The 26,980-nt window shown below is 37.4% G+C and overlaps 1 protein-coding gene across 1 annotated transcript in view; it reads right to left on the bottom strand.

Moving 5' to 3' along the window:
* Positions 1–26,401, bottom strand: part of Klhl1 (kelch like family member 1) — a 328,230-nt gene extending 301,829 nt beyond the window's left edge. Inside the window, exon 1 of the mRNA XM_005083637.4 lies at positions 25,120–26,401. Coding sequence (XP_005083694.1) covers positions 25,120–25,619 — 500 coding nt within the window. The 5' untranslated portion in view covers positions 25,620–26,401. The remainder of the gene's footprint in view (positions 1–25,119) is intronic.
* Positions 26,402–26,980: the final 579 nt, after the last annotated feature.

Here is a 26,980-nt window from a genome sequence, read left to right as displayed (position 1 = left end):
CAGATGTAAGCAAAATTGATATAATGAATATTTATCATAAATATGAATGCATAAATGTAATGTTTAAATAATAAGCTTGTTCAATAAATATTAACAAAGAAAAAGAACATATTCATGCAAGCTACATATTTTAGTCATATATGAACCTTATAAAACTTACGATGTATTCTATTTTCTAATACAGAAAATTGAGTTAGAAAACTTGAAAGATTAAGAAATTTGCCTTTTGACATCTTAAGGTGACTTTTACATCTCCAAAGTTTACACTTGAATACTAGGAACTAGCATTACAATATAAACTTTAAATGACAAATCTCTCATAATGTTATAAGCATATTATAAGCAATTCTTTAAGATTTCTGATTTTGTTTGTTCCCCATTTATAGCTATCCTTATCTGCATGTGGTTTGTCAGGCCCCTCTTGGACATCTCTGGACTATATGGGTTACAAGCCACAGACATAAGAATACATATTACTGAAGAGGCTTTAGTTAAAAGACAGTAAAGAGAAATAGCAAGAATGCCTGTCAAATCTTTGAAACTCAGTTGCTTATTTACATGCTAGGATATTAGAAAGTGAAATTTTGAAGGTGAAAAAGTGAATCAAACTAAATTATGCAAGCTATACAAATAAAAAATAGATATTCAAAGCAATATAAAAGCATTCACAAAAATAAAATTAATTACTTGAAAAATCTAATCAGATACACATGCTATCTAGCTGAGGTTTTACACGTTCAGACTGAAAAACATGATCATTTTATTAGAAGAAGTAAAGTCTTTTCACAAAAGCAAACATCCGTTAATTATTAATGTTATGAAGAAGCTAGGAATGGAGAGAACTTCTCTCAACATAAGGCTTTATGTGAGAAACTTATAGCCAAAATCATGCTAAATGTAGAAAAGATCATGGGGTTTCAACTGTGATAAGGAACAAAACAAGCATGAGGACTCTCTATACAATTCTTAAATGTAGTGTGGGAAGCATTAGATAGAAAAATAAGACAGGAGAAGACAGTTAAAGTTATGTGTATAGGAAAAGAATCAGTGGAGAGGTGAATGTTTACCTAATAGGTCATAAAATCTCCACCAAAATACAATTAGAAATGATAAATTTCCACAAAAAGACAGAAAACAATAACCAAAACATCAGAAGCAGAAGACTTCTAATGTACCAATTACTCATACGCACGCACACACACACACACACACACACTCACACCCAATAATAATAGTAATAGTAATAATGATATATTAAGTACCTTTAAATACCTGAGAACCCTTACCAAAGAAAGACCTCTAAAATAATAATTTTCAGAGACATAAGAAAAAGTTTGAGCCGGGTGGCAGTCATGCACTTTAATCCTAGCACTTGGGAGGAAGAGGCAGGTGGATCTCTGTGAGTTCAAGACCAGCCTGGTCTACAAGAGCTAGTTTCTGGATAGCCTCCAAAACAATACAGAAACCCTGCTTCGAAAAACCAAAAAAAAAAAAGAAAGAAAAGAAAAAGTTTGAGGCATACATTAGAAGGTGAAATATATCCCATTTAATAGATTGGAAGAATTAATATGGTAAAAATTGCAAAAATTAAACTCTATCACAGATTAAATATAATCATAATAAAATTTCCAATATCATCCTTAACAAACATAGAAAAAACAACCCAGTTTAATCAAAGAATATACTATTTCAACCACTTGCAATATAAATACGTTAATTTTCATTTTAAAATCAAAACATTATATTCACATATGACCATAGGTGTCATTACTAATAATTTTTGTGTATATATCCACAACTATGAATTAGTGCCTATGTACCAATGTGTATCTGTGTATATACACACATCTGAGAAAACTCTCTTGAGTGTCTAAACTACAAAAGAACTAGATGCAGAGTGAAAGAATAGAGTGAGAAAATGAGAAAGAAGAAGAGGGAGAGAGCTAACATAACATGAACAGCAGATTCAAACATGGTGTTAGCCCTGGAATTATCAATAATCTGCATTATCAGTGTTCAATGAATTTGAAGTGGAATTTAATCAATGAAAGAGCAGGTGAAATCTGTGAGGCTTTGGATGGTCCTAAATTCAGCCTATTAAAGCATCCTTCAGAGATTTAATGTACCACACAAAAGAAGCATTAGTGAAATGTGATGGACAAAGATTACACAGGTTACTCCTTGGTCTAAATTTTAAAATTTACCAGGTCTTTGGTAAGAAAATAGAGCAAGTATTTGTGATCAGCATACTCAGTAAAAGTAACTCACAAAGAGAAAATTGTCAAATGTTTCATAGTCTCCTTCTACATTTCTTCTATGATTAGAACTTCATCCTAACTCATGTATTCACATGGCAGTGGTAGGGGCTAATGTAGCCATACCCCTCTGGATGGTCAATCTCACCAGACCCAATATCTGAGCAGAAAAAATGTCGCTGACAACTGACACATCCTGTGCACCTTGATGCAGGAACACTGCAACATTCACACACCAATAAACCTGGGGTCAGGCAGTATCAGCTACCTTTGCAACCTAAAACTTCAGCACTTTTGTCAAGCCCAGCAGACAGCAAAGGGTTAGCTAGGGTCCATAGGAGATTTCTGTAGGTGAGCAGTTTCAGGCTGTAAGCATTCCTAGGAAGGAATCTGCACACACTGATGAATCCTTCATGTATACAACCATTAGAACGCCTGCTGAAGAGCTGCCATTTTTCCTTGAACCTGGACTGTAGGGACAAAACCTTTGCCTATATCTCCTGTTTCTGAAGCCTTAAGCCCATGTCAAAAATACAATTTCACTAGAGATTTCATTCATTCAGGGCTTCATCTGATCCCTAAGACACCAAGCCAGTAACATTCTAGCATGGACTGGAGAGATATTCAAGAGACTACACCCCTAACCGAAGATTATTAACAGCTGATGGCTTCTTGGGAAAGGAGAATCCGTTTTATTTAAAGATGTGGACTTTCATACATTGATCATCTTCTAGAGGATGATTCTCATCCATGCGCATCATATGGGAAACATTAATTGAACTTGGTGGGTTATTAAAAAGAGAGGACAAGAAATTAGATGGGGTTGTTAACTGGGGATTACATTTGGAAGCAGTTGTGTAGAGGAGTGTGGGAGGTGAATATGGCCAAAATACAGTGAATACATGTGAAAAATTCTCAAATATTAACAATATACTTTAAAAGGCATACTCTGATTACAGCAGGAAACTATACTGTGAAGTGGTCTTTGAATAATTAAGAAAAAAATATAATGATAATCCTTTAGAATAATATGCATATTTGACTATAGAATAATATACTTCTCTATAACATACTTGAGATTATGTTTAATTTCATGAATTATGAGAACCACTTCTGATTTAAATTGCTAGCAATTCTTTTAACGTGAGATAATTGGATTCTTGAAAGAGGACCATTATGTGGAAATGAATGTTATTATCAGAAATATAGAGGTAGTCAAAGAGTATGCATAAAGGTCTCTAAAGTTACTCAAAAATAAATTTAATGCATTCTTCCAATCTTTTATATAAGACTATGTTAAAGCAATTGTGGTTGACTGCTGTAATTTAATTTATGGTACTTTTTTTAAAGTTGTGAGACATTTATAAAATGTTGTTGATTCATGTTTGCAGAAATAGGAAATAGCTTTTTCTGGTCACTATAATTTGCAACAGCTTTGATTAGGAGAACATGGAATTAAGTTACAGTATAGTTCCCTACAGTCCTCCAAATAAAGCAAGTGGAAGTACTTTTATCTATGAGGAGAAATTTACAGAACTATGCATTTTACAAGGCTGCTGAATGCTGCTATCTTAGCTGTTGGAAAGAGGCTAGCAAACAATTTGATTCCCCACCACACATCTATAGTATTTTGAATCACAAATATATCAAGCTTGTCATTTCCTTATATCTCTGTTTTTCTCTTCATATCTCTTCAAAGGGAAGAAACATTCCTCTATCATCTTACCAAATAGTACCTAGTCATGGGGATTAATGACAAACAATGTAGGAAAGAGGCCACTTGAGTAAATCTCAGTGGCTATCCATCTCCATTACTCAGTCCACCCTGTTACTAAAAATACTCTGTCTTTATGCTTCCATCAGGACATCCCTTCACAGCTACTGCTGCAACTCGCTGACTGTGTTAATTGATGCAGCTCTAAGAGTGATTAAAACATTAATGACTGCGCCAAGTACAGAACAACACACCAGACAATGTCCTTGACCACATCAATCATGTCATTTGCAGGTGAAATCTGGGACACTTTATGCCACAACTTTGTGGCTCTACTTACTACAGCAACTCAGGAACAGAAGTTTGACAATGATTGGAAAGAGTCTTCAAAGGAAAGCTGATGACATGGAAAAATATATGAGAGAGCTAAAATTTCTCCACTCAAAATCAGGATCATCAAGAACTGAAAGCATAACTGTGCAGTCCATTACAAAACCTAAGTGGAGGGCAACATTTCTGTTATCATCATATTAAGAGGTTTGGGAGGGAAATGAAAGAGGATAAATCAAGTTCAAACTTTGCTAACCTTGAGGCAATGAAACTGGGCAAAATGCCTACTCTTGGAACTATCTCTATTAGGGAAATATCAAAATTTAATAATACTTTATATGTAAGACCAAGTCATACCTCTCTTTCAAAATATCAGTGCTGCCACTTGCTGTCTCATTTTTTCTTGTTGCTGTCAGAAACAATCTTAAAAATATATTTTATAATTTTTCCATATGAGTCTAAAAGGGGATAATTTTCACATTGGTTTGCCATTTCTTACTAAACATGGAGAAATGTTTTTAGCAAATTATATTAGCAACATCAAGAGAATTAAGAAAACAGTGCCATGCTCATTCAGCATTAATAAATGACCACGACATAGTTTCAAAGCAGGTGTGACTCTGCTCTCTGTGCTGCATAAAACAAGGCGCCTCACATCTAATACCACATATTTTCATATGTGAAAAATAATCACTAAGTTTAAATTTTATGAATATTTCTAACATAAAATTTTACCTCAACAGTCACTATCAAATAGTAATCTAAATTTTAATTTGTTTATTTGTGCTAGGGAGATTGTGAAAGAGAGAGAGAGTGAAAGAACGAGGGAGAGGGGTGAGGGAAAGAGAGGGAGAGTGAGGCAGACAGACAGAAAGAGACAAAGATGGAGAGAGAAAGTGTTTGTTTAGGTAATGTAATAATAAAGACAATCATTTCGGAAGACAAGGATGTATGAGCTGTGATAGGTAAGAGTAAACAAAGGCAATGGAATATATGTAACCTGAAATAAGGAGAAAGCCAATAAGAAATAACAAGATGAGTGGGGGAAGAGAAAAATTAAGAACAAAATATGCATTAAAATTTTGTAGTGAACCCTATTATTTTCATGGCTCTCTGAGAAACAATAATGGTGGAGGAGATAGTTGTAATTGCTAGCTTTGGTAGAAGACACTTCAAAAAGAGATTTTTTTTCTAAATCACATGTATAATATGAAACCTCAAGTTCTGTGTGTTATTTTAATTCAAAATCATAGTTAGGAAACACAGAGAAATGAGCTGGAGACATGGCTAACATGCTCATTTCTCATGCAAGAAGACGTTAACTCCATGGGTAATGCCGGCCAGTGAGTCTTTCCCAGTCAATTAGATGCATATTAAGTAAGAGATGTTGCATCAAAACTGAGGCAAAGAACTAATGAAAAAGCATCCAATGTCAACACATGACTTATTTATACACACATATAATTAAAATAAATAAATAAAACCTGGTGTGATGGCAACATATTTGATCTCAGCATTCTAGAAGCTGAGGTGGGAAACCAGCCTTCTCTAATATAGAGATTCCATCTCAAAAAATTAGCAATAGTAATGCAATAAAATTTTAGAGAATTGCTTTAAATTTGGGATAATATACATTTAATTTATAGCTTCTTGTTTTTATTGTTTAAGTAACATTATGGGAGATCTTGGTGAATATTGTCATTTATGTACTTCAAGGGTAGGGTTTTCTCTTGATTTTATAACATTACACATGATATAAAAACAGAAAATTTTTCCTACTATGAAAACTTCTTTTCATTTAAAGGCTTGAAGTACCATAAATTCTGGCTGCAGGCCCTAGAGTAATCACCACACCCGGTGCTACTACTGCATCTTAGAGCTTTCTCTTGATCGTGGATAGTCTCCCAGGATTACCTCATTAAACATGCTATAATACAGGAAAGACTGACAGTCACTATCATGCTTTCCTGTAGTCATAGGGACAGAATAATTTAGAAATACCAGGGGATATTGTTTCCTTTAATTATCTTAATTTAATAAATTGGTCCACATGATTTTTATATGACTATTCTTTTTAAAATAATATTCATAGGAAATATGGGTGTTATCCTCTGGACACATTATTGTTAAACTAATGAAGGATATTAAGAAGTTTAACCTTATGGCACTTTGTAGGTAGACAAACTTATTTTTAGTAAATTTTGAATATGAAAATTACAAGATAAAGATAAAGTTCATTATAATAGTCCCATTATATAAAAATAGTTGTAAGTTGGTAAACAGTGCAATACACTCAAACTTTATAATAATTAAGATTTCTAGGGATGTACTTTCAAATTATTATCCAGAAGTAAATATTTTTAAAAACTCATTGTAATGAGAATTCAATATAAACATTAGAAAAGTATGTATAGGGTCTTTGTTCGATTTTAGGATATCTTCATGCCATTATGTATCATTTATTACCATTATTTTTATTTGAGAATTTTATACTTATAATTTCATTTATATAAAATGTATTCTCATCATACACAACGCATTTCATTTCTAACTTCTCCTACACTCACTAACCAAGTCAGCTTCATATTGCAGTCCCTCTTTTTTCTTTATTTTTAATTCCAGTTATAGCTATGTGATTTCATGTGGTCACTCAGCATGAGATGGGCTAGGAACAAGAGGAGGCGCCCATGAAAACAGTACGTCTCTTTTCCCTAATAGCAATCAACTGTCAATAGGTCCTTAGTTAAGGTGGCATCTTACCAGCCTCTGGTCCTATGAGTGCTGGAATGTTGACTAGTTTGATCTTGTGCAAGTCTCTCCCATCCAGATCCACCACTTTTCCATCTTTCTTTAGGCAACCAACAGTCATTTAAGGGATAATAATAAAATGTAAGATAAAAGACAAAACAAAACCAGCAGAATTGGGGAAAATAGAAAAGAAATGAGAAAAATAGCCCAAAAGAAGGCACAAGAATCAGAGATGCACTCATCCTCATACTCAGGAATTCTACAAAAATCACTCAACTGGACGCAATATTGTATACACAGAGAACTGGTACAGATCCTGTGCATGCTGCCTCATGCTCTGTGAGTTCAAATCAGCTTCCATTATGTTGATATAGAGAACTTTGCTTTCTTGGTGTCCTCCACCCTCTCTGTCTTTCACTCTTTTTCTACATCATCTTCTATGTGTTCCCTGACCCTGAGGGGATGTATTTGACAGAGACATCCCATTTAGGGCTGAGTGTTGCAAGATCTCTTACTCTCTACATAATACTTCATTGTTAGTGTCTGCATTTGTAACATCTGCATCAGGAAGATTTTCTGATGATGGCTGAGCAAGGTATTGATTTTTACGTATAGCAGAAAGTTATTAGGAGTCATTTTTTTGCTACATTTTTTTTACAAACATTTGACTTTACCCTAGGTCCCTGGAACATCTAGCATCAGTTCTTGGTTACCCACGCAGTGTTGGGTTTGGGTTCCATCTTGCAAAGTGGACCTTATGTCAAATCAGACATTGGTTGGTTATTCCCATAAGATTTGTGTCCCCATTGTCCTTTCATATCTAGAAGAAGAACACTATTGTAGATCAAAGGGTCTGTGGCTGGGTAGTTTTTTTTAATGTTTCTTTTCTATTTTCTTTTTTTTTAAGAGACGACCAATTCAGTTTCTATCTACTTCATTATTCAGAGATTTTATTTAAATACCCTTCAAATTTGTATATATGTTAGGAAATTCTGCTCTATTAGGTTTTTATTCTACTTTCCTTTCTGAACATTGATAGACATATACACCCTTGTCTAGGCCTGTCTCTTTCCATAGCTTCTGTGGTTCTAAGGATTGTACTTGTTGATCATTGAAAATAGCAAATATATGTATAAAAGTGAATGTATACCATATCTGTCTTTCTGGTTGTGGGCTGTATTATTCAGCATGGTTTTCTTCTAATTCCATCACCTTTGCCTGTGAATTTCCTTACTTCATTCATTTTATGGCTGAATAATACTTCATTGTGTAAATATGTCACAATTTCTTTATCAATTCTTCTGTTGAGGGATATCCTGGATTGCTTTCTATTTCTGGCTATTATGAATAAAGAAAAATGAACATGATTGAGCAAGTATATCTGTGGTAGGATGAATGATCCTTTGGCTATGTAGACAAGATGTTATTTCTTGAGATATATCAATTGTCATCTTCATGAATAATTACAACAGTGAATCCATAGTGGTTGTACAAGTTTGCAGTCACACCAGTAAAGGATTAACAATCCCCTTACTCTACATTTTTGCCAGAATGAACAGTAACTTGCTGGGTTGATATTAGTCATTTGAATGGAATAAGATAAAATTTCTAAGTAATTTTGATTTGCATTCCCTTGGTGTCCAATGGTACTGACCGTGTTTAAAAAATTTTTTCTCAGTCATTTTAATTTACTTCTTTGAATAATATCTGCTTAGATCTTCATGTTATTTTTAATTGCAGAATTTGTTTCCTTGATATCTAACACTTTGAGCTCTTTGTGTATTTTGGATATTATCCTACTCTTGGGTGTGTAGTTGACAAAATATTTTCCCATTCTGTAAGCTGCCACTTTGTCCAAATGAAAATGTCCTTTGTCTTACAGAATTGTTTAAATTTCATGATGCTCCATTGATTGTTGACCTTAGTGCCTAAGCTAATGGTGTTCTGTTCAGAAAGCCTTCTATGCCGATGAGTTCAAGGCTGCTTCACTTTCTCTTCTATCAGGTTGGGTATATCTGGTATTATTTGGGAGTATTTGATCTTTTTGGAATTTAGCTTTGGGCAAGGTGATAAGTGTGGATCCACTTTGACCTATACCATTTGATGAAAATGCTATCCTTTTCATAGTGTGTATTTCTGGGTCCTTAATGAAAAATTGTGTGTCCACTATGTTTGTGGATTTGTATCAGGTCTTTAATTCAATTCCATTGCTCAACATGTGTGTTTTGGGGAAATATCATGCTACCTTATATTACTCTATCTAAGTAATACAACTTGAAATCAGGGATAACAATACATTCTGTAGATCTTTTATTATTCAAACTTATTTTAGTGTCTTGGCATTTTTATTTGTTTTATGTTTTGAGTGTGTGTGTGTGTGTGTCTGTGTTTGTTTCCATACACCAATGAACATTTTCCTTTAAAAATCTGGGAAGAACTGTGACAAGATTGCATTGAATCCTTAGTTTCAATATCTTTTTTCAGTGTTATAAGGTTTTTATCATACATCATTCATTTCCTTGATTATTATTTTAGGTTTCTGTGAAATGAGTTGTTTTATGTATATCTCTCTCAGCCATGTATCAGTTGTATATAAGTGAAGTACTGATTTGTGTCATTTAATTTTGTATCCTGCTACTTTCCTGGATGCGTTTATCAACAATAGTAGTTTCCTTTTAGAATATATGTGTATTACTCACAATTACCCAAGTGACTTAAAGGACAATACAGCTGTAATTTATGAAACTAAGCACTAGATGGTAGCACTGTCCATTTAACAACATCTTTATGTCTACAGAAATGGATATTCAATTGCATGTGCATAAAATCAATAATTAAATAATTAATTAATTAAAATGTTATAATTTTTCATACTTTAAATTTTACCAATAACACTAGTAAATTCCATATATACTAAGCAAAAAACAGAAAATAATTCATTATTTATTGAATTCAAATATAGATCATTGCCAGTCCATCTCCATTTCTTTGTGACTCCCTGCCAACCATAGAACTGCAGTCTACCAGATGCTATATTTATAACACTTGGCTGGGACAGCGATTAACTACTTATTCCCCCTTCCCCTTTTCCATTCTAGTTTCTTAAGGGTAATCTTTGGTCTCGTCTTCTTGCCCTCTTTTGCCATGCGTCCCATTTCATTTCTGTCTTATTGGAACCTGGCCTCTTGGTGTCAAACCAACATCTACCTTATTCTTCCTTGCTGCCTTCCTCATGCATTGCTCCCCATGCCATTTCCATTGCTTTCTATCTCCTGCTAGACCAGTTGCTAGGCAGGCAAGCACTGCATTGCCCATTCACCACCCCAAGCCTATCTCCTTTCCATTTGTCACTTGGATGAACCCATGGTGCCTACTTTTTCCCCGTTTCTCTTAATATCCATACACTCTTGGCTATCTCTGTGTATTTTTGGCTCCCCACTAACTCCAAAAACACTCTCTACTAGTGGCACCCCAGCAAGTACAGTATGATTTTAAAGGTTTTCATAGGCTCATAGATCTGTGCCTTATCTGGTGATCATCAGAGAGGCTTCCCCAGGCACAGATGGGAATAGGAAGCATGACTCACAGTGAAATAGTACATGGAAAAAGAAAGTCAAAATTGGAAGTTGCCATTAAATCTCTCCCATCAGTGCTCAGAGAAATATGTTGAAGAGGAGACAGAAGGAATATGGTGATGGTGGATGTCCTTCTGTATGCTGTACATATACATTTCCCTTATTGGTTAATGAATAAAGCCATTTTGCCAATGGATAACAGGATGTAGCCAGGCAGGAAGTATAGGTGGGGTTACTAGACTAGGAGAACTCTGGGAAAAAGAATGTGGAGAGTGAGACCCCAGGAACATGCTATGTAGCTGCTGTGAAGATAGAATGCCTGGGAATTCTCTGGTAAGCCAAGCCCATGTAGAGATGCATAGCTCAGTAGAAATGATTTAATAATTAAGAGAGAGTTAGTAAGAAGCCAGAGCCATCAGCCAAACTGTTCATAATTAATATAAACCTCTGAGTATTTGGTTGGGTCTAAAGGACTACAGGACCAGGCAGGACTGAGGCTTCAGTCTACAATGTTGTATCCAGAGAGTATGGAGGACACCAAGAGAATGAAGGCATATAATCAACAAAGACAGGCAGATAGGAGCTCATGGGCACTAAAGCAGAAAGCAGAGGGCCTACTACATGGGTCTGCCCCAGTTCCTCTGCAAACATATTTAGGCTTGTAGCCAAATATAATAAATATAATATAAAATACATTTAATCCAACTTCAAAAGTCCCCATAGTCTGTCACAGTCTCAACAATGTTTAAACAGTCTGACATTCAAAGTATCTTCTGAGATCCATGTAATCACTTAACTTCAATCCCCTATAAAATTAAAAAAGAAACCAGAGATAACACTTCCAACATCTAATGGCACAGGATATACATTACCATTATATAATGGATGAAAGGGAGTATTGTGAGGAAACACTGGAGCAAACCAAGATTGAAAACTGTGTGGGGAAAACTCTGAATTCTGTGTCTCCTTGTATGATGTCAAAATGCTCTTCAGATCTTCACACCCTATCAGCTTTGTTGACTGCAAGACACTTGTCTCTCCTGTGATCATTTGACTCTCTGTTAGAAGCTCTCCTTGACAGGTATCCCAAAGCTCTGGCATCTCTGACATTTAAGGGTATCCAAGGCAACCCTGGTTTCACCTTCACAGTTGCAATCAGTGGCCTGTTTAGGCCTGCATGCAGGCACGCATTTGACACTTGTCTGGCCTCATCAATGATCCTTAGTCACAGAGGGAGTTCCATAGTCCATTTCTTCTAGTTCTTGACACTAAAGTCAGAGCAATGTTGTCAAACCTGACAAGTTCTGCTGCTAGCTGGAACAGGGACCTACCCCCGTCATTCAGTTATATCTTCACCAGATTTCCGTTTTCAGTGGTTGCCTTTGCTGCCTAACCTTGGATGTCTCGCGACTCATTCTGCAGATTAGGCTGGACTCAATATCAAAGACCCAGCAACCTTTACCTTGTGTGTATGGGGATTAAGTGTGGAAAACCATACCTGCCACTAAACTTTTCTCTAAATCTTTTTTACTTTTTAAAATTTTCTTTTCGCAAGTTGGAAGCTTAGCTAGATGAAGTCTTCCCATGAGGTCACTACTCCATTTATCTCATGTAGTATCAGGTTTTATATAAATCTGTTTATTTCCTTGAACATGGGATTTAATTACATTTCACTTCCTGGGGCCCATTTTCTCCTCAATTTGTACATTATGTGTTTTTAGTTGCTCACCTCGCTCCTTCTCATTATAAATCTTCATAAGAGTCAACAGTAGTAACTAAACTATGGAGTCTATAATGGGCTATAATTCAAAACTCAAAACTCTCTCTCTGTCTCTCTTTCTCATTCGGTGTGTGTGTGTGTGTGTGTGTGTGTGTGTGTGTGTGTGTGTGTGCGCGCACGCACACGCACGCGCACATGTGTTTCAGGACAGGATTTTTCTGTGAAACAGTCCTGGCTATCCTGCCAAAATAATTCACTTTAGCATAAGATAGTACTCTGGAACAAGGGGAAAATAGTAGTCACATTCTTTACTAATATATCACAAGAAAAATCAAAAGGCACCATATTAAATTGATCTCTGTAAACTCTTGATCCAGGCTCTGAAACTGTAAATCCCTCCCAATTAAATGTTTTGCTTTATGAGTTGCTGTGTTCATTGTGTCTCTTTGCAACAATAGAAACATAATTATGATGAGAACTATTATTAAACAATTTCATTCTTCATGATAATTTCAGAACTTCTGATTGTTTTCTGGGCAAATTATACTTCTGTAATGGGGTATAGGGTCTAAAAGATGTGTTTGTGGGAATTGTACAAGAAATTGATTCTTGAGGGTGACATAATCATAGAACATAATCAGTTTTGCTTTTTTCTTTAATACCTAAGTCAATATATTGTTAGATCTATAAGGACCATGAAATTTGTTGGGATAAACTTCATTTTGTGTTTCTCCTATATAGAAAAGAAGTGATCACCATAGCTACTCTTTGTTCTGATGAACTTTTTCTGTTTGTACATTTGAACAATTTCAAAATATTATATTAAATGAAAATAGATGTATTATTAGTAGATCTATAATTTCCATATCATTTGTTTCTACAAATAGAAAATAAAAATGTTTTAGTTCACATAATAACATGAGTGTAATATGTTGCTTTTCATCCCAGGACTTTAAATAGAATGAACTATTCCTTGTTTGGAAACTTCATTTTGTTTAAACAGTATATCTCAGTGTTCTAATAGATATCTTGACCAAAAAAGTAAAGTTTAGCCAGGCTGTGGTTGTGCAGGTCTTCAATCCCAGCACTCATGAGGCAGGGTTAAGTTGATCATATGGGTTCCTGGGAATTTCTTAGAGCCCATTCCCCGTGGAGGGATACCTTGTTAAGTCTAGATACAGGGAATGGTCCTTTGTTCTGTTTCAATGTGTTATGACAGACTTTATTGTCTTTCCATGGGAGGCCTCACCCTCGCTGAGGAGGAATGGATGGGGGTGAGGAGAGAGGAAGGTGGAAGGAGGAGGGGAGGGAGGAACAACTGGGATTGGTATGTAAAATAGAAAGATTGTTTTAAAACAATAAAATATATTACACAAATTTCAACTGAAAATGTGGACATGAGGAAGAGGTTGGAGCTGACAGGGGGTTAAGTCATACAGGAGCAGAGAGTTCAACAATTCAAGAGATGCTTGTAACAGGGCAAAGAGATTAGAATACATATGTTTGTCTATATGGTATGTGGATTGTCATACGAAACAGGAGAAACTATGGAAGCAGAAATAAGTATAGTACTAACCTAGAATAAGCTATGCCATGTACATAAAGCAAAAATAGACAGTCTTGGGGACATGAACCAGCCAGGGATGTGTTTACCTCTGGATAGAGACTGTTATTGAAGAATGTAGCTGAGTTTAAAATTGAAGACAAGAAATAAACCCTTCATCTCTAAATAAAGATCCCGCAAAATAATACCTCAACCTTAGTATAATTTCTTTCTTTCTTGAGCATTGTAAATGTCTCCTCCAAACAAGGAAAGTGACTTACATTTTAAAAAAGAAAAAAAAAACTCAGTAAAGTGCAACTGTATAAGTCTCAGAACAGAACAGAATAAACCAAAACAGAAGTCAAAGACAACATACCTACTCCACAAATTACTAATCCCAAAGTCATGCCTTACAATGCAAAATATCTGGGAAATCTTATGAACAAGGAATAAAATCAATAACAATAACTACTTTCAGCCAAGTCTAAGAAGACACTAATATGCTGATAAAGATCAGCAACAATAACAAAAGATAGGAATGGCATAAGGAAGACAATTTCAGTAGAAATAATATTTGATTGTGAGACTAGGTTTATGAAAACAGCTGGTTATTTTAGAAATGAAAATTCATATAAAAGTTTAATTGAAGAGCCTCGCCAATAAAACAGAGCATAGAGAAAATGAGTAGAAACCCCATGCTACAATTATGTTATAAAGTATTCCCTGTAACATTTTGAAGGCCCCAGCAAGATCCCCAGAAACTGAACCCAAGCACTGAGGATTTTCTGCACCCTTATTAACAGATAAGAAACCACTAGCTGGAGAAAACACTGAGGAGATGAGCCCCTAGAAATATTCCACTGCCCCAAGTAAATCCTCTCTAACTAATCAAGCCTAGGAACCCTGATACCACCACCCAAAAGAGGTCATCTAGGCTGAACACCACCATCTGTGAAAGATACAAAGGGGAGTTCAGATGCAACAGTAAATCCTGTAAATTTCTTGCAAGATATCACCAGGATCACCTGATCTGTTGAGGTACAAAAATGTGTGGTGGCCAACCTATTTTTTTTTTCGTTACTAGTATGACTGTGTCTCCTTTGGTGTCTCTTTGGGTGTTTCTCTCAGTTCTGGTGGCTGGAGAACAGAAACAAAATGGACAAGGGAGTAAACTGTCAGGGACCACAGTCCCAACTGCCCCCAAATCTCCCAGTCCAATCCAGCCTGCCCATGCCTGCTTCTCTAACCTCTTTTGTTAGCACCCGTAGCTGCATGCTGCCTGCAGCTGTTGCTATTCCTATGGGGTCTCTAGCAGGACCCTAGCTATGACAATAGCCACCAGTTTCCCTATAATACTCAACGGCTTTTCTGGTATGAGAACCCACACACTCTGACTTGAAACTTTTACCCTCTTATTGGTGGCACCAGATGCCCCCAGAGAAACCCTGAATGCTCTATCTGTTCCTTGTGTCCCATACAGGAGATTGACCCCCCCCCCCGCCAAGATCCCCTCCCCGCTCTGCCTGCTTGTGCTCAGGAATGTTAGCCTCCAGATTGTAAAGTCACTTTACTTGCAGTCATTTTCCCAAGGTCCTGAGTACACACAGGGAGAAGAAATGCTTTCCTTAACCACACATCCGCTTTTTCTTTCCTGGGTTCCAAGGAAAGAGGGAGTAATTTCTGTAGTCACAACATAGGGCAGGAGGGTAGGAGGAGTAGAAGTTCAACTCTTACCCCGCTCATGGCTTATGTGTTCTTCTACCTGTGACTTATGAACCTGGAAGACTCAAAAGCCTCCCTTTTCAGACAAGTTTCAGACTCAAATCAAATGTTGATCAATTGTTTTCGGTACACACCAGCCAACTTGGTGTCATTGCCAGGGGACACATCAGGTATTCACCACCCATAGTCCTAGATGCCTTCCAAAAATGGAGAAGCTGTAGCATTGTTGTTGTCATGTAGTCAGCTCCAGGTACGAGTAGACATTTTGAGATATTAGAGGGGTCCGATGGAATGAATGGGTCTCAACATTGGGAAATTGCTCAGAAAGTTCAAAACAGCAGATGAAAGACAGGGAATCTCTCTCATGCCATGATTGATTGATTGGCTTGGGAAAACAGACAAGAGAGGAAATAGTGGCAGCAGACCAGAAGAAGGCCTTCAGGGGGACACTAGGATCATTTATGAGATCTGAGTGCAGATCTCTAAAAATTTTGACAAACAACCATACAGAAACCTGCTTTAGTGGGTACATGGCCTCGTCATAGTTCCAATAACTGAGGAGGATTGTGGACATGCAACAGAAGGCATTTTAAAGCCCTGAAAGCCTTGGGGTACATTGTCTCAGCTATGCATCCCTCAGGTAATATACCTTGCCTACAACCTAGCAGAAGGAAAACTAACATTTCCCACAATGATATTCTACCAATCCTACAAATTCTACTCAAACATCAAAAACAAAAAAGGAAGTATAAGAGTTTGTGGTGGTAGCTGGATACTGATGGCTACAGGAAATAGGATATGCTTAGATAGGCAAGGTTTACTATGGGTTTGAAGCCTTTGGAATAGCCTGAGACTGAGCAGAGAGACTTCAAAGCCTTGAAAAAGACCCTGAGGTGTGCCCCAGCCCTTGTCCTCCCAAGATATTACTGTGCCATTCCACTTGCATGTGGATGAGGCCAGCAGTATTACTGATGCAGTCTCATACAAGCTCTTGGGCCCTGGAAAGAACTGATGGCATATCTGTACAAGAGCCGGGGTAGCTGGAATATATAAAGTCCATAGCGGACACCATCCAATGGGTCAAGTGATTTCATAAATTAACTTTAATTCATGAACTGCACCTGGCATCCTCATGCTTTGCTGAAGTTGTCTTTAGTGGGGGCACCTGAGCCATGGCTACCTAATGCCCTAATGATCCAATACCAAGCCCAGCTTCTGAAACAACACTGCATCCAGTTCCATAAGACATCAGCTCTCAACCCTGCCAGTCTCCTGCCACACAAATATCCTATGGGTACCCCACAGGACTGACTGCTTTGGGGTTAATGACCTGATGCTCTCTGACTTGATCTGACTGACTTCTAGTCAGGGACACAGGCAACAAACTGTTCACATAGGAGGGCAGTTTCTTCCAAGATGGGATAAGGTATGCAGGGGCATCAAAGGTGTCCTAAGATAAGATTATCTGAACACAGTCTTTAAGTAAGGGAACTTTAGCTCAATGAGGTGAGCTTTTAGTTTTGATAAAAGTACTGTGTTGGGAGAAAGACAAGGCTATCACCATATACACCAATAATTGCTATGCTTTCACCATGCATGGTCCATGGCCCTAGGGTACTATACAGGGAAAGAGAATCACTTACCCCAGCAGGAAAAGAAATAAAAAATAGAGAAGAAATTGTATCCTTATTAAAGCTATGTAATTACCCAAGATGGTGGCAATCATCCCCTGCAAAGGATACCAAAAGTCAGAAGCCAAAGTCAGCAGAGGGCCTAACTTGACTGCTTAAAAAGTGCCCAAGAAGCCAGGCATTGGTGGCACATGCCTTTAATCCCAGCACTTGGGAGGCAGAGGCAGTCAGATCTCTGTGAGTTCGAGGCCAGCCTGTTCTACAGAGCGAGTTCCAGGACAACTTCCAAAGCAATATAGAGAAACCCTGTCTCGAAAAAGCAAAAAAAAAAAAAAAAAAAGCAAAAAAAAAGAAAAGAAAAGAAAATTGCCCAAGAACAAATGGGGCTACTTCAAGTCTTCAAGTCTTGGGAGCCGAGCTTACGTTTACAGCTCAGAATGCACCCAGGAGTGAGACTGACTGGGTGAGCAAAGGACCAGACAAAAGGGATGAACAGGAAAGATGGACATCAAGAATCTGGAAAGATGAGAGGTTATGAGTCTCCACCAATCCACATCCAGGAGCCACAGAAACTGCTGAACTCAGACCCAGCTATTATATTCAAATTGTGAGAAGCCTAATCAAGGCCAACACTTTTATATTTGATATTTGTGCTCATGTAATTTCCAAAGGGGGAAGGAGGGTTCCAGAAAGGGTACGGGTTTGAGGATATGGACCTGGAAATCGTTGGGAGCTGGAATTTAATGCAATCTGTACCAATATGGGCTTTAAACGTTTGATAGTGCTTAAGATGTCCACTTCTAAGAAAACACCACAGAGACTGGTACACTAATGTAAAACTTCTTGAGGAAATAATTCCTAGGTTTGGACTGCCCTAACTTTAGGGTCTGATATTGACTGGTGGTCTTCATAGAAAAATATCTCAAAATCTGATGGAGATGTTAAGTATTAATTAGAAATTGCATTGTTATGTAGGCCACAGAGCTCTGGTTGGTTAGAAAGAATGAATGGAACTCTTATGGAGACTATCACCAATTAGTTCCATAAACTGTCATAAAGAGGGAAGTCAACCTCCTCTAATATGCCCTAATTAGAGCCAAATATACTCTTTTGTTGAGATAGGATTTCTTTGTATTGCTTCAGAGCCTGTCCTGTAACTTGCTCTGTAGACCAGGGTGGCCTTGGACTCACAGAGATCTGCCTACCTCTGCCTCCCAAGTGCTGGGACCAAAGGAGTGTACTACCCACACCTGGCTCAAATATACTTATTAACAAGAAGGGTATACTCCCTTTGAAATTATATTTCACAGAGCACCTCCCCACACCAGATTTTGAAATATTCCCCACGTGAAAATACTTAATGACTCCTCCCTTCTCAAGTCCTCGCAGACTTCACAGAAAGTGGCTCCCCAGGCCACTTACCAGATTTTGAAGGGAATTCTGTCTTTTCCCACCTCTGAACCCACTTGGTTGTACCCAGGAAACTTATCTTTGGCATAGATGAACCCTGGCCAGATCCAGGGCCTGTTTTGATGGGACCCTATCCAGTCATCTTCACCATCCAAAATGCTTTTCAAAATATTTGGTGCCATCTCCTGGGGCAGGGAAAGTCACTGATGATGATGGACCTCAGACCCCTTAAAGATAAGACTGAACAGAGATTACTAACTCAGGATACACATTTCCCATCACCCTGCCAAAATGGACATGGAAATTCAGAATAAAAACTGGAATGGCAATCTCTGTCTTTTTGATAGACCTATATTTTATGATGTCCCTTCCAGGCATAGAACAATACACATTTAGGGAAGGAATACAAGTCAGTAAATTAAGTTGTGGAGAAGATTGAGTAGAAAAATACCTTAGTAATTACAGATTTATGCATGTCATGACCATAGTGAATTGTCTTGCCAAAAATGAGGTACCTATATGATGTCTTGCTTGTAGTAACCATTTGTGGAAACGAGGATCCTCTGACTCACTGAAAAGTCACACTCCCAATTGCCTGCGGCTGACCATCTTACTGTCAGCATTAGGTGAACTGTTGACTCTTGTCAGATCAGGCTAGTGATGTAACCCTGCATCCTCAACTATATTGCCAAATTCATCAAACAGAGAGTAAACTCAGCGAAGCAGCTAGTTCTTAGGACCAACTTGTGCCCCCTAGAGCAGTATAAGTCAATTTTGACTTATGTCTCTAGTGCTAGTGGAGCATATGACTGGGTGAGACAGTATAGATGTTCCTTCATCTTGTACTCTTGCTGAAACTATTTCCTGTTTAACTAGAATTTGATCTCTTTGATGGAGAATCCCATAGAAAATTACCAAAACTCTATTTTAAGAACCAAAGGTCAAAATTCCCAGCTGACTTATTTTAGCTTCTGTTAAACTGGCTGCTTCAACCCAACACCTTCCAGCTAACTGCTTATCTTTACTTCTGTCAAATTACTTGCTTGAGCAAAGAACCACTCTCCCACTGTTAACTGCACATTGAGAAACCAAAATATGGTTTCTGTCTTCAAAGTCTGTTGCCTTTGATACTGAGTGCTACATGTAGGTCCAAACATCTGAGTATAGTTCTAGCAGGAAATACTTTCAATTATCTATAAACTGTGTCTGAGTGGACATCTCTAGTACATTCTCCATAACATTTCCTTCTCGCATGCCTTTATTCCTCCATCATGACACTAATCCTCTGAAACTGTACGCCAAATTAAATGTATTCTTTTAGAAGTTGGTCATCTTGTTCTGTAACAACAATAAAAAAGTAACTAAGATAGTAATGGATTGCCCAGAGCAATTAAAATGAAAATCAGATATTGCCTTTCTTCTTGATTGTGATTCTGTTTCTGATGTCACCACATGCTTTAGCTGCAGGATATAGAGAAATCAATTTTTAATTGTCCAAGAACAACTCTTCTTGGTGGAGGAAACAGAAACTACTCTATCTGTTTGCTAGCTCTCATAGTGTCAAAAAGTACCATGTAGGCTAAAGGGAGAAGAGACATCAATGCCTTTATCCAGTTCACAATGGACCATGCATGCTACAATTCTGATCTTTCAGACAAGATATGTCTACTGATACAATAGTGATATAAGTGTTATAGAGAAAGTAACATCTTTCTGAATTGACCTGGAATCTACTCCACAGAACATGTCAAAACTCCAAAAAATAAGGGATGTCTCAGGATGCCCCATCTCTAGATGAGATTATATTAACCTATACGGGCAGCAGGGTGTGTGGTAGTCATTTTTCTTTGGGGTTATGGACACTGTTGTGCTATTCATACTCCATTAAATGACCTAACAGCTATGTGCATATTTGGATATCACTAATTTGAAACAATAGGATGATATAACAAAAAAAAAGAACCCAAGAAATCGAGATGGTCAGTGTTTGCAAAGATCCAAAAGAGGAAATCACAGGAGGGAAATCAGGGATTGATGTGATCAAAATATATATACATGAAACTCAGAAAGACTAAATTAAAAATGTTTTTAAGATATATCAACTTCAGAAGCATATTTTATATGAAACCTTTACCATCTAAAATCAATATTTTTTCTACTTTAGGTTATACTTACATACTATTAGTCAATGAAAAAGTAAAATACACTTAACAAAGCATGTGTCAGCAAATAATTATGTGTTTACTACTACCAAAGAGACAAAAAAGCACCAAGATTATAGGGTGTTACCATTTAAAATTTATACAACACCAAATGTCAGCAACTGTTCTTTCAATAATCATGCTCTTATGATCATAAAAATAATCATAATTCTACATTGTTTATGGACCTGCTCTAAAGCAGAAACTAAGTGAAGTGTCAAATAGACACATTTTATTTATTTGGAAACTTTAAATCAAGACACATGATAAAATGAGTACCTTCGATGAGAAGGTACCTTATATTTACTCTAAAACACAAAACAGGAGAAGTATTTGTTGGGAGATGAAGGGCATCTTTGAGAGAAGTGGAGGTGTTTCATTTAAAACACCTCATCAATGAAGGAACACTAGACTGGGAAAGGTTGGCTGAAGATGCACAAACACCAGATAAGAGGAAACATATTTGTGTTGCCAGTGCACTGATCCCTTACACTGGATACTGAATGTGATAGGCAGAGGTCAGGGGCAAAGGTCAGGAGTAATGTCCATAAAGCAGATGGATGGCAAATCATTCATGTCTGGATACCTATGGTAGATACTCTGAATCACAATTCCTGTAGTAAGCTGCATCTGCAAAAGCTGAAGGCAAATGAAAGCTGCAATGCTAGGAATACCTTTAACTGCTGCAGGTCCAGATCCTAATTACATTTATTCTGAGCTATCTAGAGCCCTCTAAATAGCCATTCTTTTCTCACTCCTCATCTGACCAAATATCCTGTGATTAACAGATGAAAGATTTTGGAATTTATTAACTTAACTAAGCCCTGGTTTTCACCAAACTAAGGCGAAGAGTCATCAGATAACATCTGATGCCTTTAACTGAGATTTCTCCATTTGCTGTTACTCTTTACTGAATGTTTCCAAAAATGAATTATGTACTTTGAGGCATTGCTTTCTTTTTTCCAGCTACTATAAAAATTCCATGAAACTGCTTATATGTAGGAACATGGATTTTGGGGCAAATACATTTGTGCTCCCAGAACACAATCACTCATATTTGACCCAAGAATAAAACATCTCTTTTCCTCTTTGAAGTAAAAATTGTGTTGTGCTCCTTTTAATAAATACTTTGATCAGTGAGCATTTTATGATATAGATCATGATCTGTAAGTCTTTTAATTGGTAATTTTGATTCAGTAGAATTCTTAGAGGTGAATGATACAAACATGAATCTGAGAATATTTTAGTTTTTGTCCTTTTATATAAAATTTTGTAAATACAATGCATGTGGAATTGTATATTTTAACTAAGTTTGAACATATGTGCAAATTAGTGAATGAGAATATAGATCATCAACTTATTGGGTAAAAGTTTTTTAAAGGATGTTATCGAGAGAACAGAGGACTTGGATTTCTTTGCAGTGGTATGAGGTAGTAGATACTCAATGTAGTAGCAGTGTGGGGTGAGATGGCAATATTCTGATAGTAAGTTAAAGTCTTTCTATGCATGGTATCTCTGTTTCAAATCAATGAAAATTTGAGGCTTTGAGCAGTTGAAAGTTATGAGTATCTTTCTTATAAGTGTTAAAGCAGGTTGAATCAACTGAGAATTCACTCTCATATAAAACAATGTTCCCATCTGGTGCCAGACCAACTAAGGAGAAAATAAATAAATAAATGAATAAATAAAGAGTTAAAAAAACTAATAGAGAAGAGTTTCAGTTTTCCTTTATGGTTGAGAAAAATTTTACACTAGACAGTTGATGGAAATTTGAGAAATATTGAGTTCATATCAAAGTTTTTATATCTTACTAATATAAACAAGTGACACCAATATGTTCTTAGTTTGTATAGTTATTCTTCACTATGAGTACCATAAAGTTTTTCTAGATGTTAAATCTACATTACAGATTAGTTACAAAAATGTTCTAAATTAAAATAAAGCTTTCCTTGAGTATTTTACTTTGGAAGCCCAATATCTCCTGGGCAATGAGCCTTACTCTTATCAGATATTAAAATATCGTGTACTGAGAATGACTAATTGCTACATTTACTGTTTCACTCTCAATCAGTCATTAACACAGAGCCAATGTCCTGTAAAAGCATGAAAACATAAAATTGTGCTCTCAGTAGTGACTAAAAGGAATGTCACAATTATCTATGTTCCTTAAGAATTTGGTGAGAAATTTTTAAGAGAATTAGAGTTTAGTTTCAACAGATTCAATATTAAATTTTCATGATACTTTGACTCCAACAGGAAAGAAGATGTGGGAAGATACTTGCATTTTTTTATTTTCAGAAGTCTTACCATTTGCAACTTACTGTCATAAAAAGAAATTGGATATTTTCAAAAGTAAGCTTGACAGATCATTCCTGGCTGTATTTTTGGTTATTGCATTTTTATTTCCAAATTAATTATAGTCTATTATCTCAGTTCTTCTTTAGTATTTGCCAATTCCTACTTTAATAAAATCTGTGTATAATGCTGATACCCACACTACCTCACTAACTAAAATATCATCAGGCAAGGTACTTTTTGAATATAAAAGATTGCCATTCTGAAATATCAGCTAATTCAGGTTTATTTTAAAATTGTATTTTTGTGTGTGTGCACTATATATGTATATATATATATATATATATATAATTTTCTGAGCTGTTTGAGTATCAAGTATTTTTAAATGAATTTGATTTCCTGTGGAGAAGTTATAGTAGAAACAAAAATACATATATATGGAGACATTGTAAAAATTCGTATTTGTGTGTGATATTACTAAAGAATAAATAAAACTGAAAAGAAATTTCAAGATAAAGTTATAACTCTAAAAGAAATGACTGGTGAATATATATCAGAAAGTTTTGAGTTTACTCAAAAATCCAGGAAAAATCGATGATATGAATTCTAAGTATGTACTGACTAGATGATTTCTCACAGATATCTGTGGCATCTGATTATTATGGTTTTAATCAACTATTTTACTTTATTGGATAACAGAAGAACTTAGGTTTAGACCTCATATGTGGAAACTTCTGCTGTACTTCAAACTGCCAGGTTTTTTCCTTAATAAACCATGATCTTGTATTGTGTGAATCATCTTAATATATCATTAGAATATGTTTAATGTTTTTAAAATTCAAGTGCTGCATTATATTATTCAAATAATTTTAAAGATAATGGTATAATATTCTGATTGTCAAGCTAATGAACAATTATATTTATGATTTGATTTTATATATTTTCCAAACAATATATTTCATGAAAAGATGACACAACAAAATTTCAAGTTAAAACACCCTTCTGCTTCTAATTTGATTTTAAGAGGTTATTCAAAAATATTTAGCCAATTCATTGTATTTTCTAGAATTTCTACTGTATTTTTTGCTCTATAATATATTCTGATATCATATGAATCTAAATGCAAATCCTTTCATATCCTCATCATATGCTTAACCAAAAAATGATGTATTTAGAATAATGATGACTCGATACCCTAAAAATTGCAAAGCTCAAGAGTTGTCTTCCAAGGATTTTCTTCAGTGCTAACAGAACTCCATGCAAAGTGTCATGCTTGAAATAAACTGGAAAAAACGTTGCCTGAGTATTCTGAATGCACAGTTCTAATGCTGAGCCAGAAGAAATCACAAGAAATGTCATCTATAGATAAATGTCATCTGTGGAGTTGAATTCTAAGACTTGAATAGAGACAGGCAAAGGCAGTAGTACAAGAGCAACGATTGTAGTTAGGGTAGGGTCACACCAGTTGGGAGGGCCGGCAGAGCTATGTCAGTATTGATGTTCTTTTTTCCACATTGTTATTCCTCAAACACAGTGTCAAGCCACTGGGATTTGAGACAATCATGATAAATCAGTCATGAGCCAAATAAATGAATTGTATTTTGATGGTGTTTAAAACTGATTTCATCCGGAACAGATAAGGGAACAATATTCTTTAATGTCAAAGGGTGTTGGAAAGACACTATAGTCTATGAAATCTGAGAACCATGCAACTTGAAGGTTCACCCATGCATATTCACTTGGTGGTTTTAACTCCAAAATGTTGTTAAAAGAGCATATGTATGACCTAACAGAAATTAATGAGCAAAAAGTTTTAATGAGGTTTCAACTTGGGTAATAAAATCCAGACTGGCATCTAGCTCAAGTTTTCATCCTGTAGCTTTCTAACCTTAGTTAACTAAGAAAACAGGAGGTGGGCAGGATGACTGGCAACCAGGAACTATTCTGACACCTGAGCGATGGGAACTTACTGTACCTGTGTCCACATCTTTCACCTGTTGCCTGGATGGAGCTGGCAGGCTCCGCTTGGAGCTCTTTCAGGGCCAATCCTTTGTCCTGTGGTCCAGGAAAGTCCATGCCTGTCACCACCTCCTCCTCTAGGGACTCCACGTAGAAAAGAGTCCTGGTGGGCTGCTGGGTGCCCTGCCCGGGAGCCCCTTGCTGCAGCCTGGTGGCAACTGGTAGCAAGGTGCCATTCAGCGAATTGAAGGGAGAGGATGAAGAGGACGAAGAGGACGATGATGAAGAGGAGGAGGAAGGTTTCTTCCAGAAAGCGCTCACACTGCCCTTTTCTTGGCTTTTGAGCAACCGACTCTGGCTAGGTCCCCAGTGCTCAAAGCTGCCTCCACTGTCCGGTTGCAGGCAGCTGCCCCCCGCTGGGCTACCACCAGAGGCTGGAGAAGGATGGCTGAAGAGTTTCCAGCGGAGTCGCAGGATGTGCTTCACATCGAAGTCTTTTCGCCCAGAGCCGGACATGCTTTATGCACCGAGAGAGAGCCAAGCCACTGCAGCTCACACACCAGTAGCCTGGTGAGCTTTCTGGGGAGGCCAGTGGCGTTTGGAGAAAGAGCAGGAGGCAGGAGGGCCAAAGGTAGGCAAGCGGGCTGCGCGCCTTGCCGGGAGAACACACCAGCACCTTCAACGCGCTGCAGAGCCTAGCGGCTCAGTCTGGGTCTGGGTCGTTTGCCCAGGACCTGAGCTTTGGGAAACCTGCGGTCTAGCACAGAGGAAGTCCCGGGACACCAGGGGGTTATAATCCAGGAGGAGCTTGCAGAGACTCCCGTGGTGACCACCTGGACGGAAGACAGGCTGAAAATGCAAGAGGGAGGGAGGGAGGGAAGTCTGAGCTCTCCCCAGCTCCAGAGGTGGTGGCAGCTGGATCCACCTCACTGATACACACTCCTTGCAGAGCTGTAGCGTGGATGCTATTCAGATCTTCTGTCTTCGCTGCACAGAGTTCGGTGCTTGATGAGCGCAGAGAGAAAAAGAACCTCAAGTCGAGAAGTGGTGCACGCCCCCCCCGAAAAGAAAGCCGGCTCTGTGCACCTGCTCCCCTATCCCTGTCCTCTGGGAGAATGCCCTGATAGCTAACCAGGTGTCCAAAGGAAAGTCGAACGCTTTCTGAGATGAAAAAGGGGGGGAGGTTTTATATAGTCAGTTTGTAAAAGAGAAAAATAAATATCCCAGGAAAAACCCAGGGCAGCAAAAGAAAAGCCCGCCCGGGGAATCTGTCAAGGTCCTCACAGTATGATTTTCTCTCTGCCTCAGCGCCTCCTCCTCCTCCCCTGTAAGTGACGCAGATGTGCACTGGGGCCTATACCGAGAGATGGAAAGAGGGAGGGAAGGCTTCAATCTTCTTTATGCAAGTGAGTCTGCTGCTCTTATTGTCCCCTTGCGTTAAGTCCTGTCACCCTTTTTCACCCTCCTTCCTCTCTACATTACTGTACGGCAATAAAAGTAAAGCAAACAGGCAAAATGCTTTAGCATCAGTAAACACCAAACATGAATCATGGCAGTGTAAACTTAATAGGCCACCGCGGTGTGCAGGTTGCAGGTTAATAGCTTGAATTATTTAATAAGCTACATCCTTTAACCTTTAGCCTCCTTTCCTCCATAGCGAGACACAGAGAAAAAGAAGCGATGCTGTCATCAAAGTGTGATGATGCCATCCTCCTGGCACTTAAGTTGTGATTCTGATACTAATTCACACGGACAGTGCTTCGTCCCTGGGGTCCAGAGACTCCGGGTTCAATTTGAAGATAGGCTGAATATCAGCCACAGGCTGGGCAAAATCAGTATTTGATGGGAGCTTCAGAGAAACACAGTTTGTGGTATAC

The sequence above is a fragment of the Mesocricetus auratus genome, unplaced genomic scaffold, assembly GCF_017639785.1.
Source record: "Mesocricetus auratus isolate SY011 unplaced genomic scaffold, BCM_Maur_2.0 Super-Scaffold_2245, whole genome shotgun sequence".
In the NCBI taxonomy this organism is placed as follows: Eukaryota; Metazoa; Chordata; class Mammalia; order Rodentia; family Cricetidae; genus Mesocricetus; species Mesocricetus auratus.
This window is presented reverse-complemented; position numbering and strand designations above follow the sequence as displayed.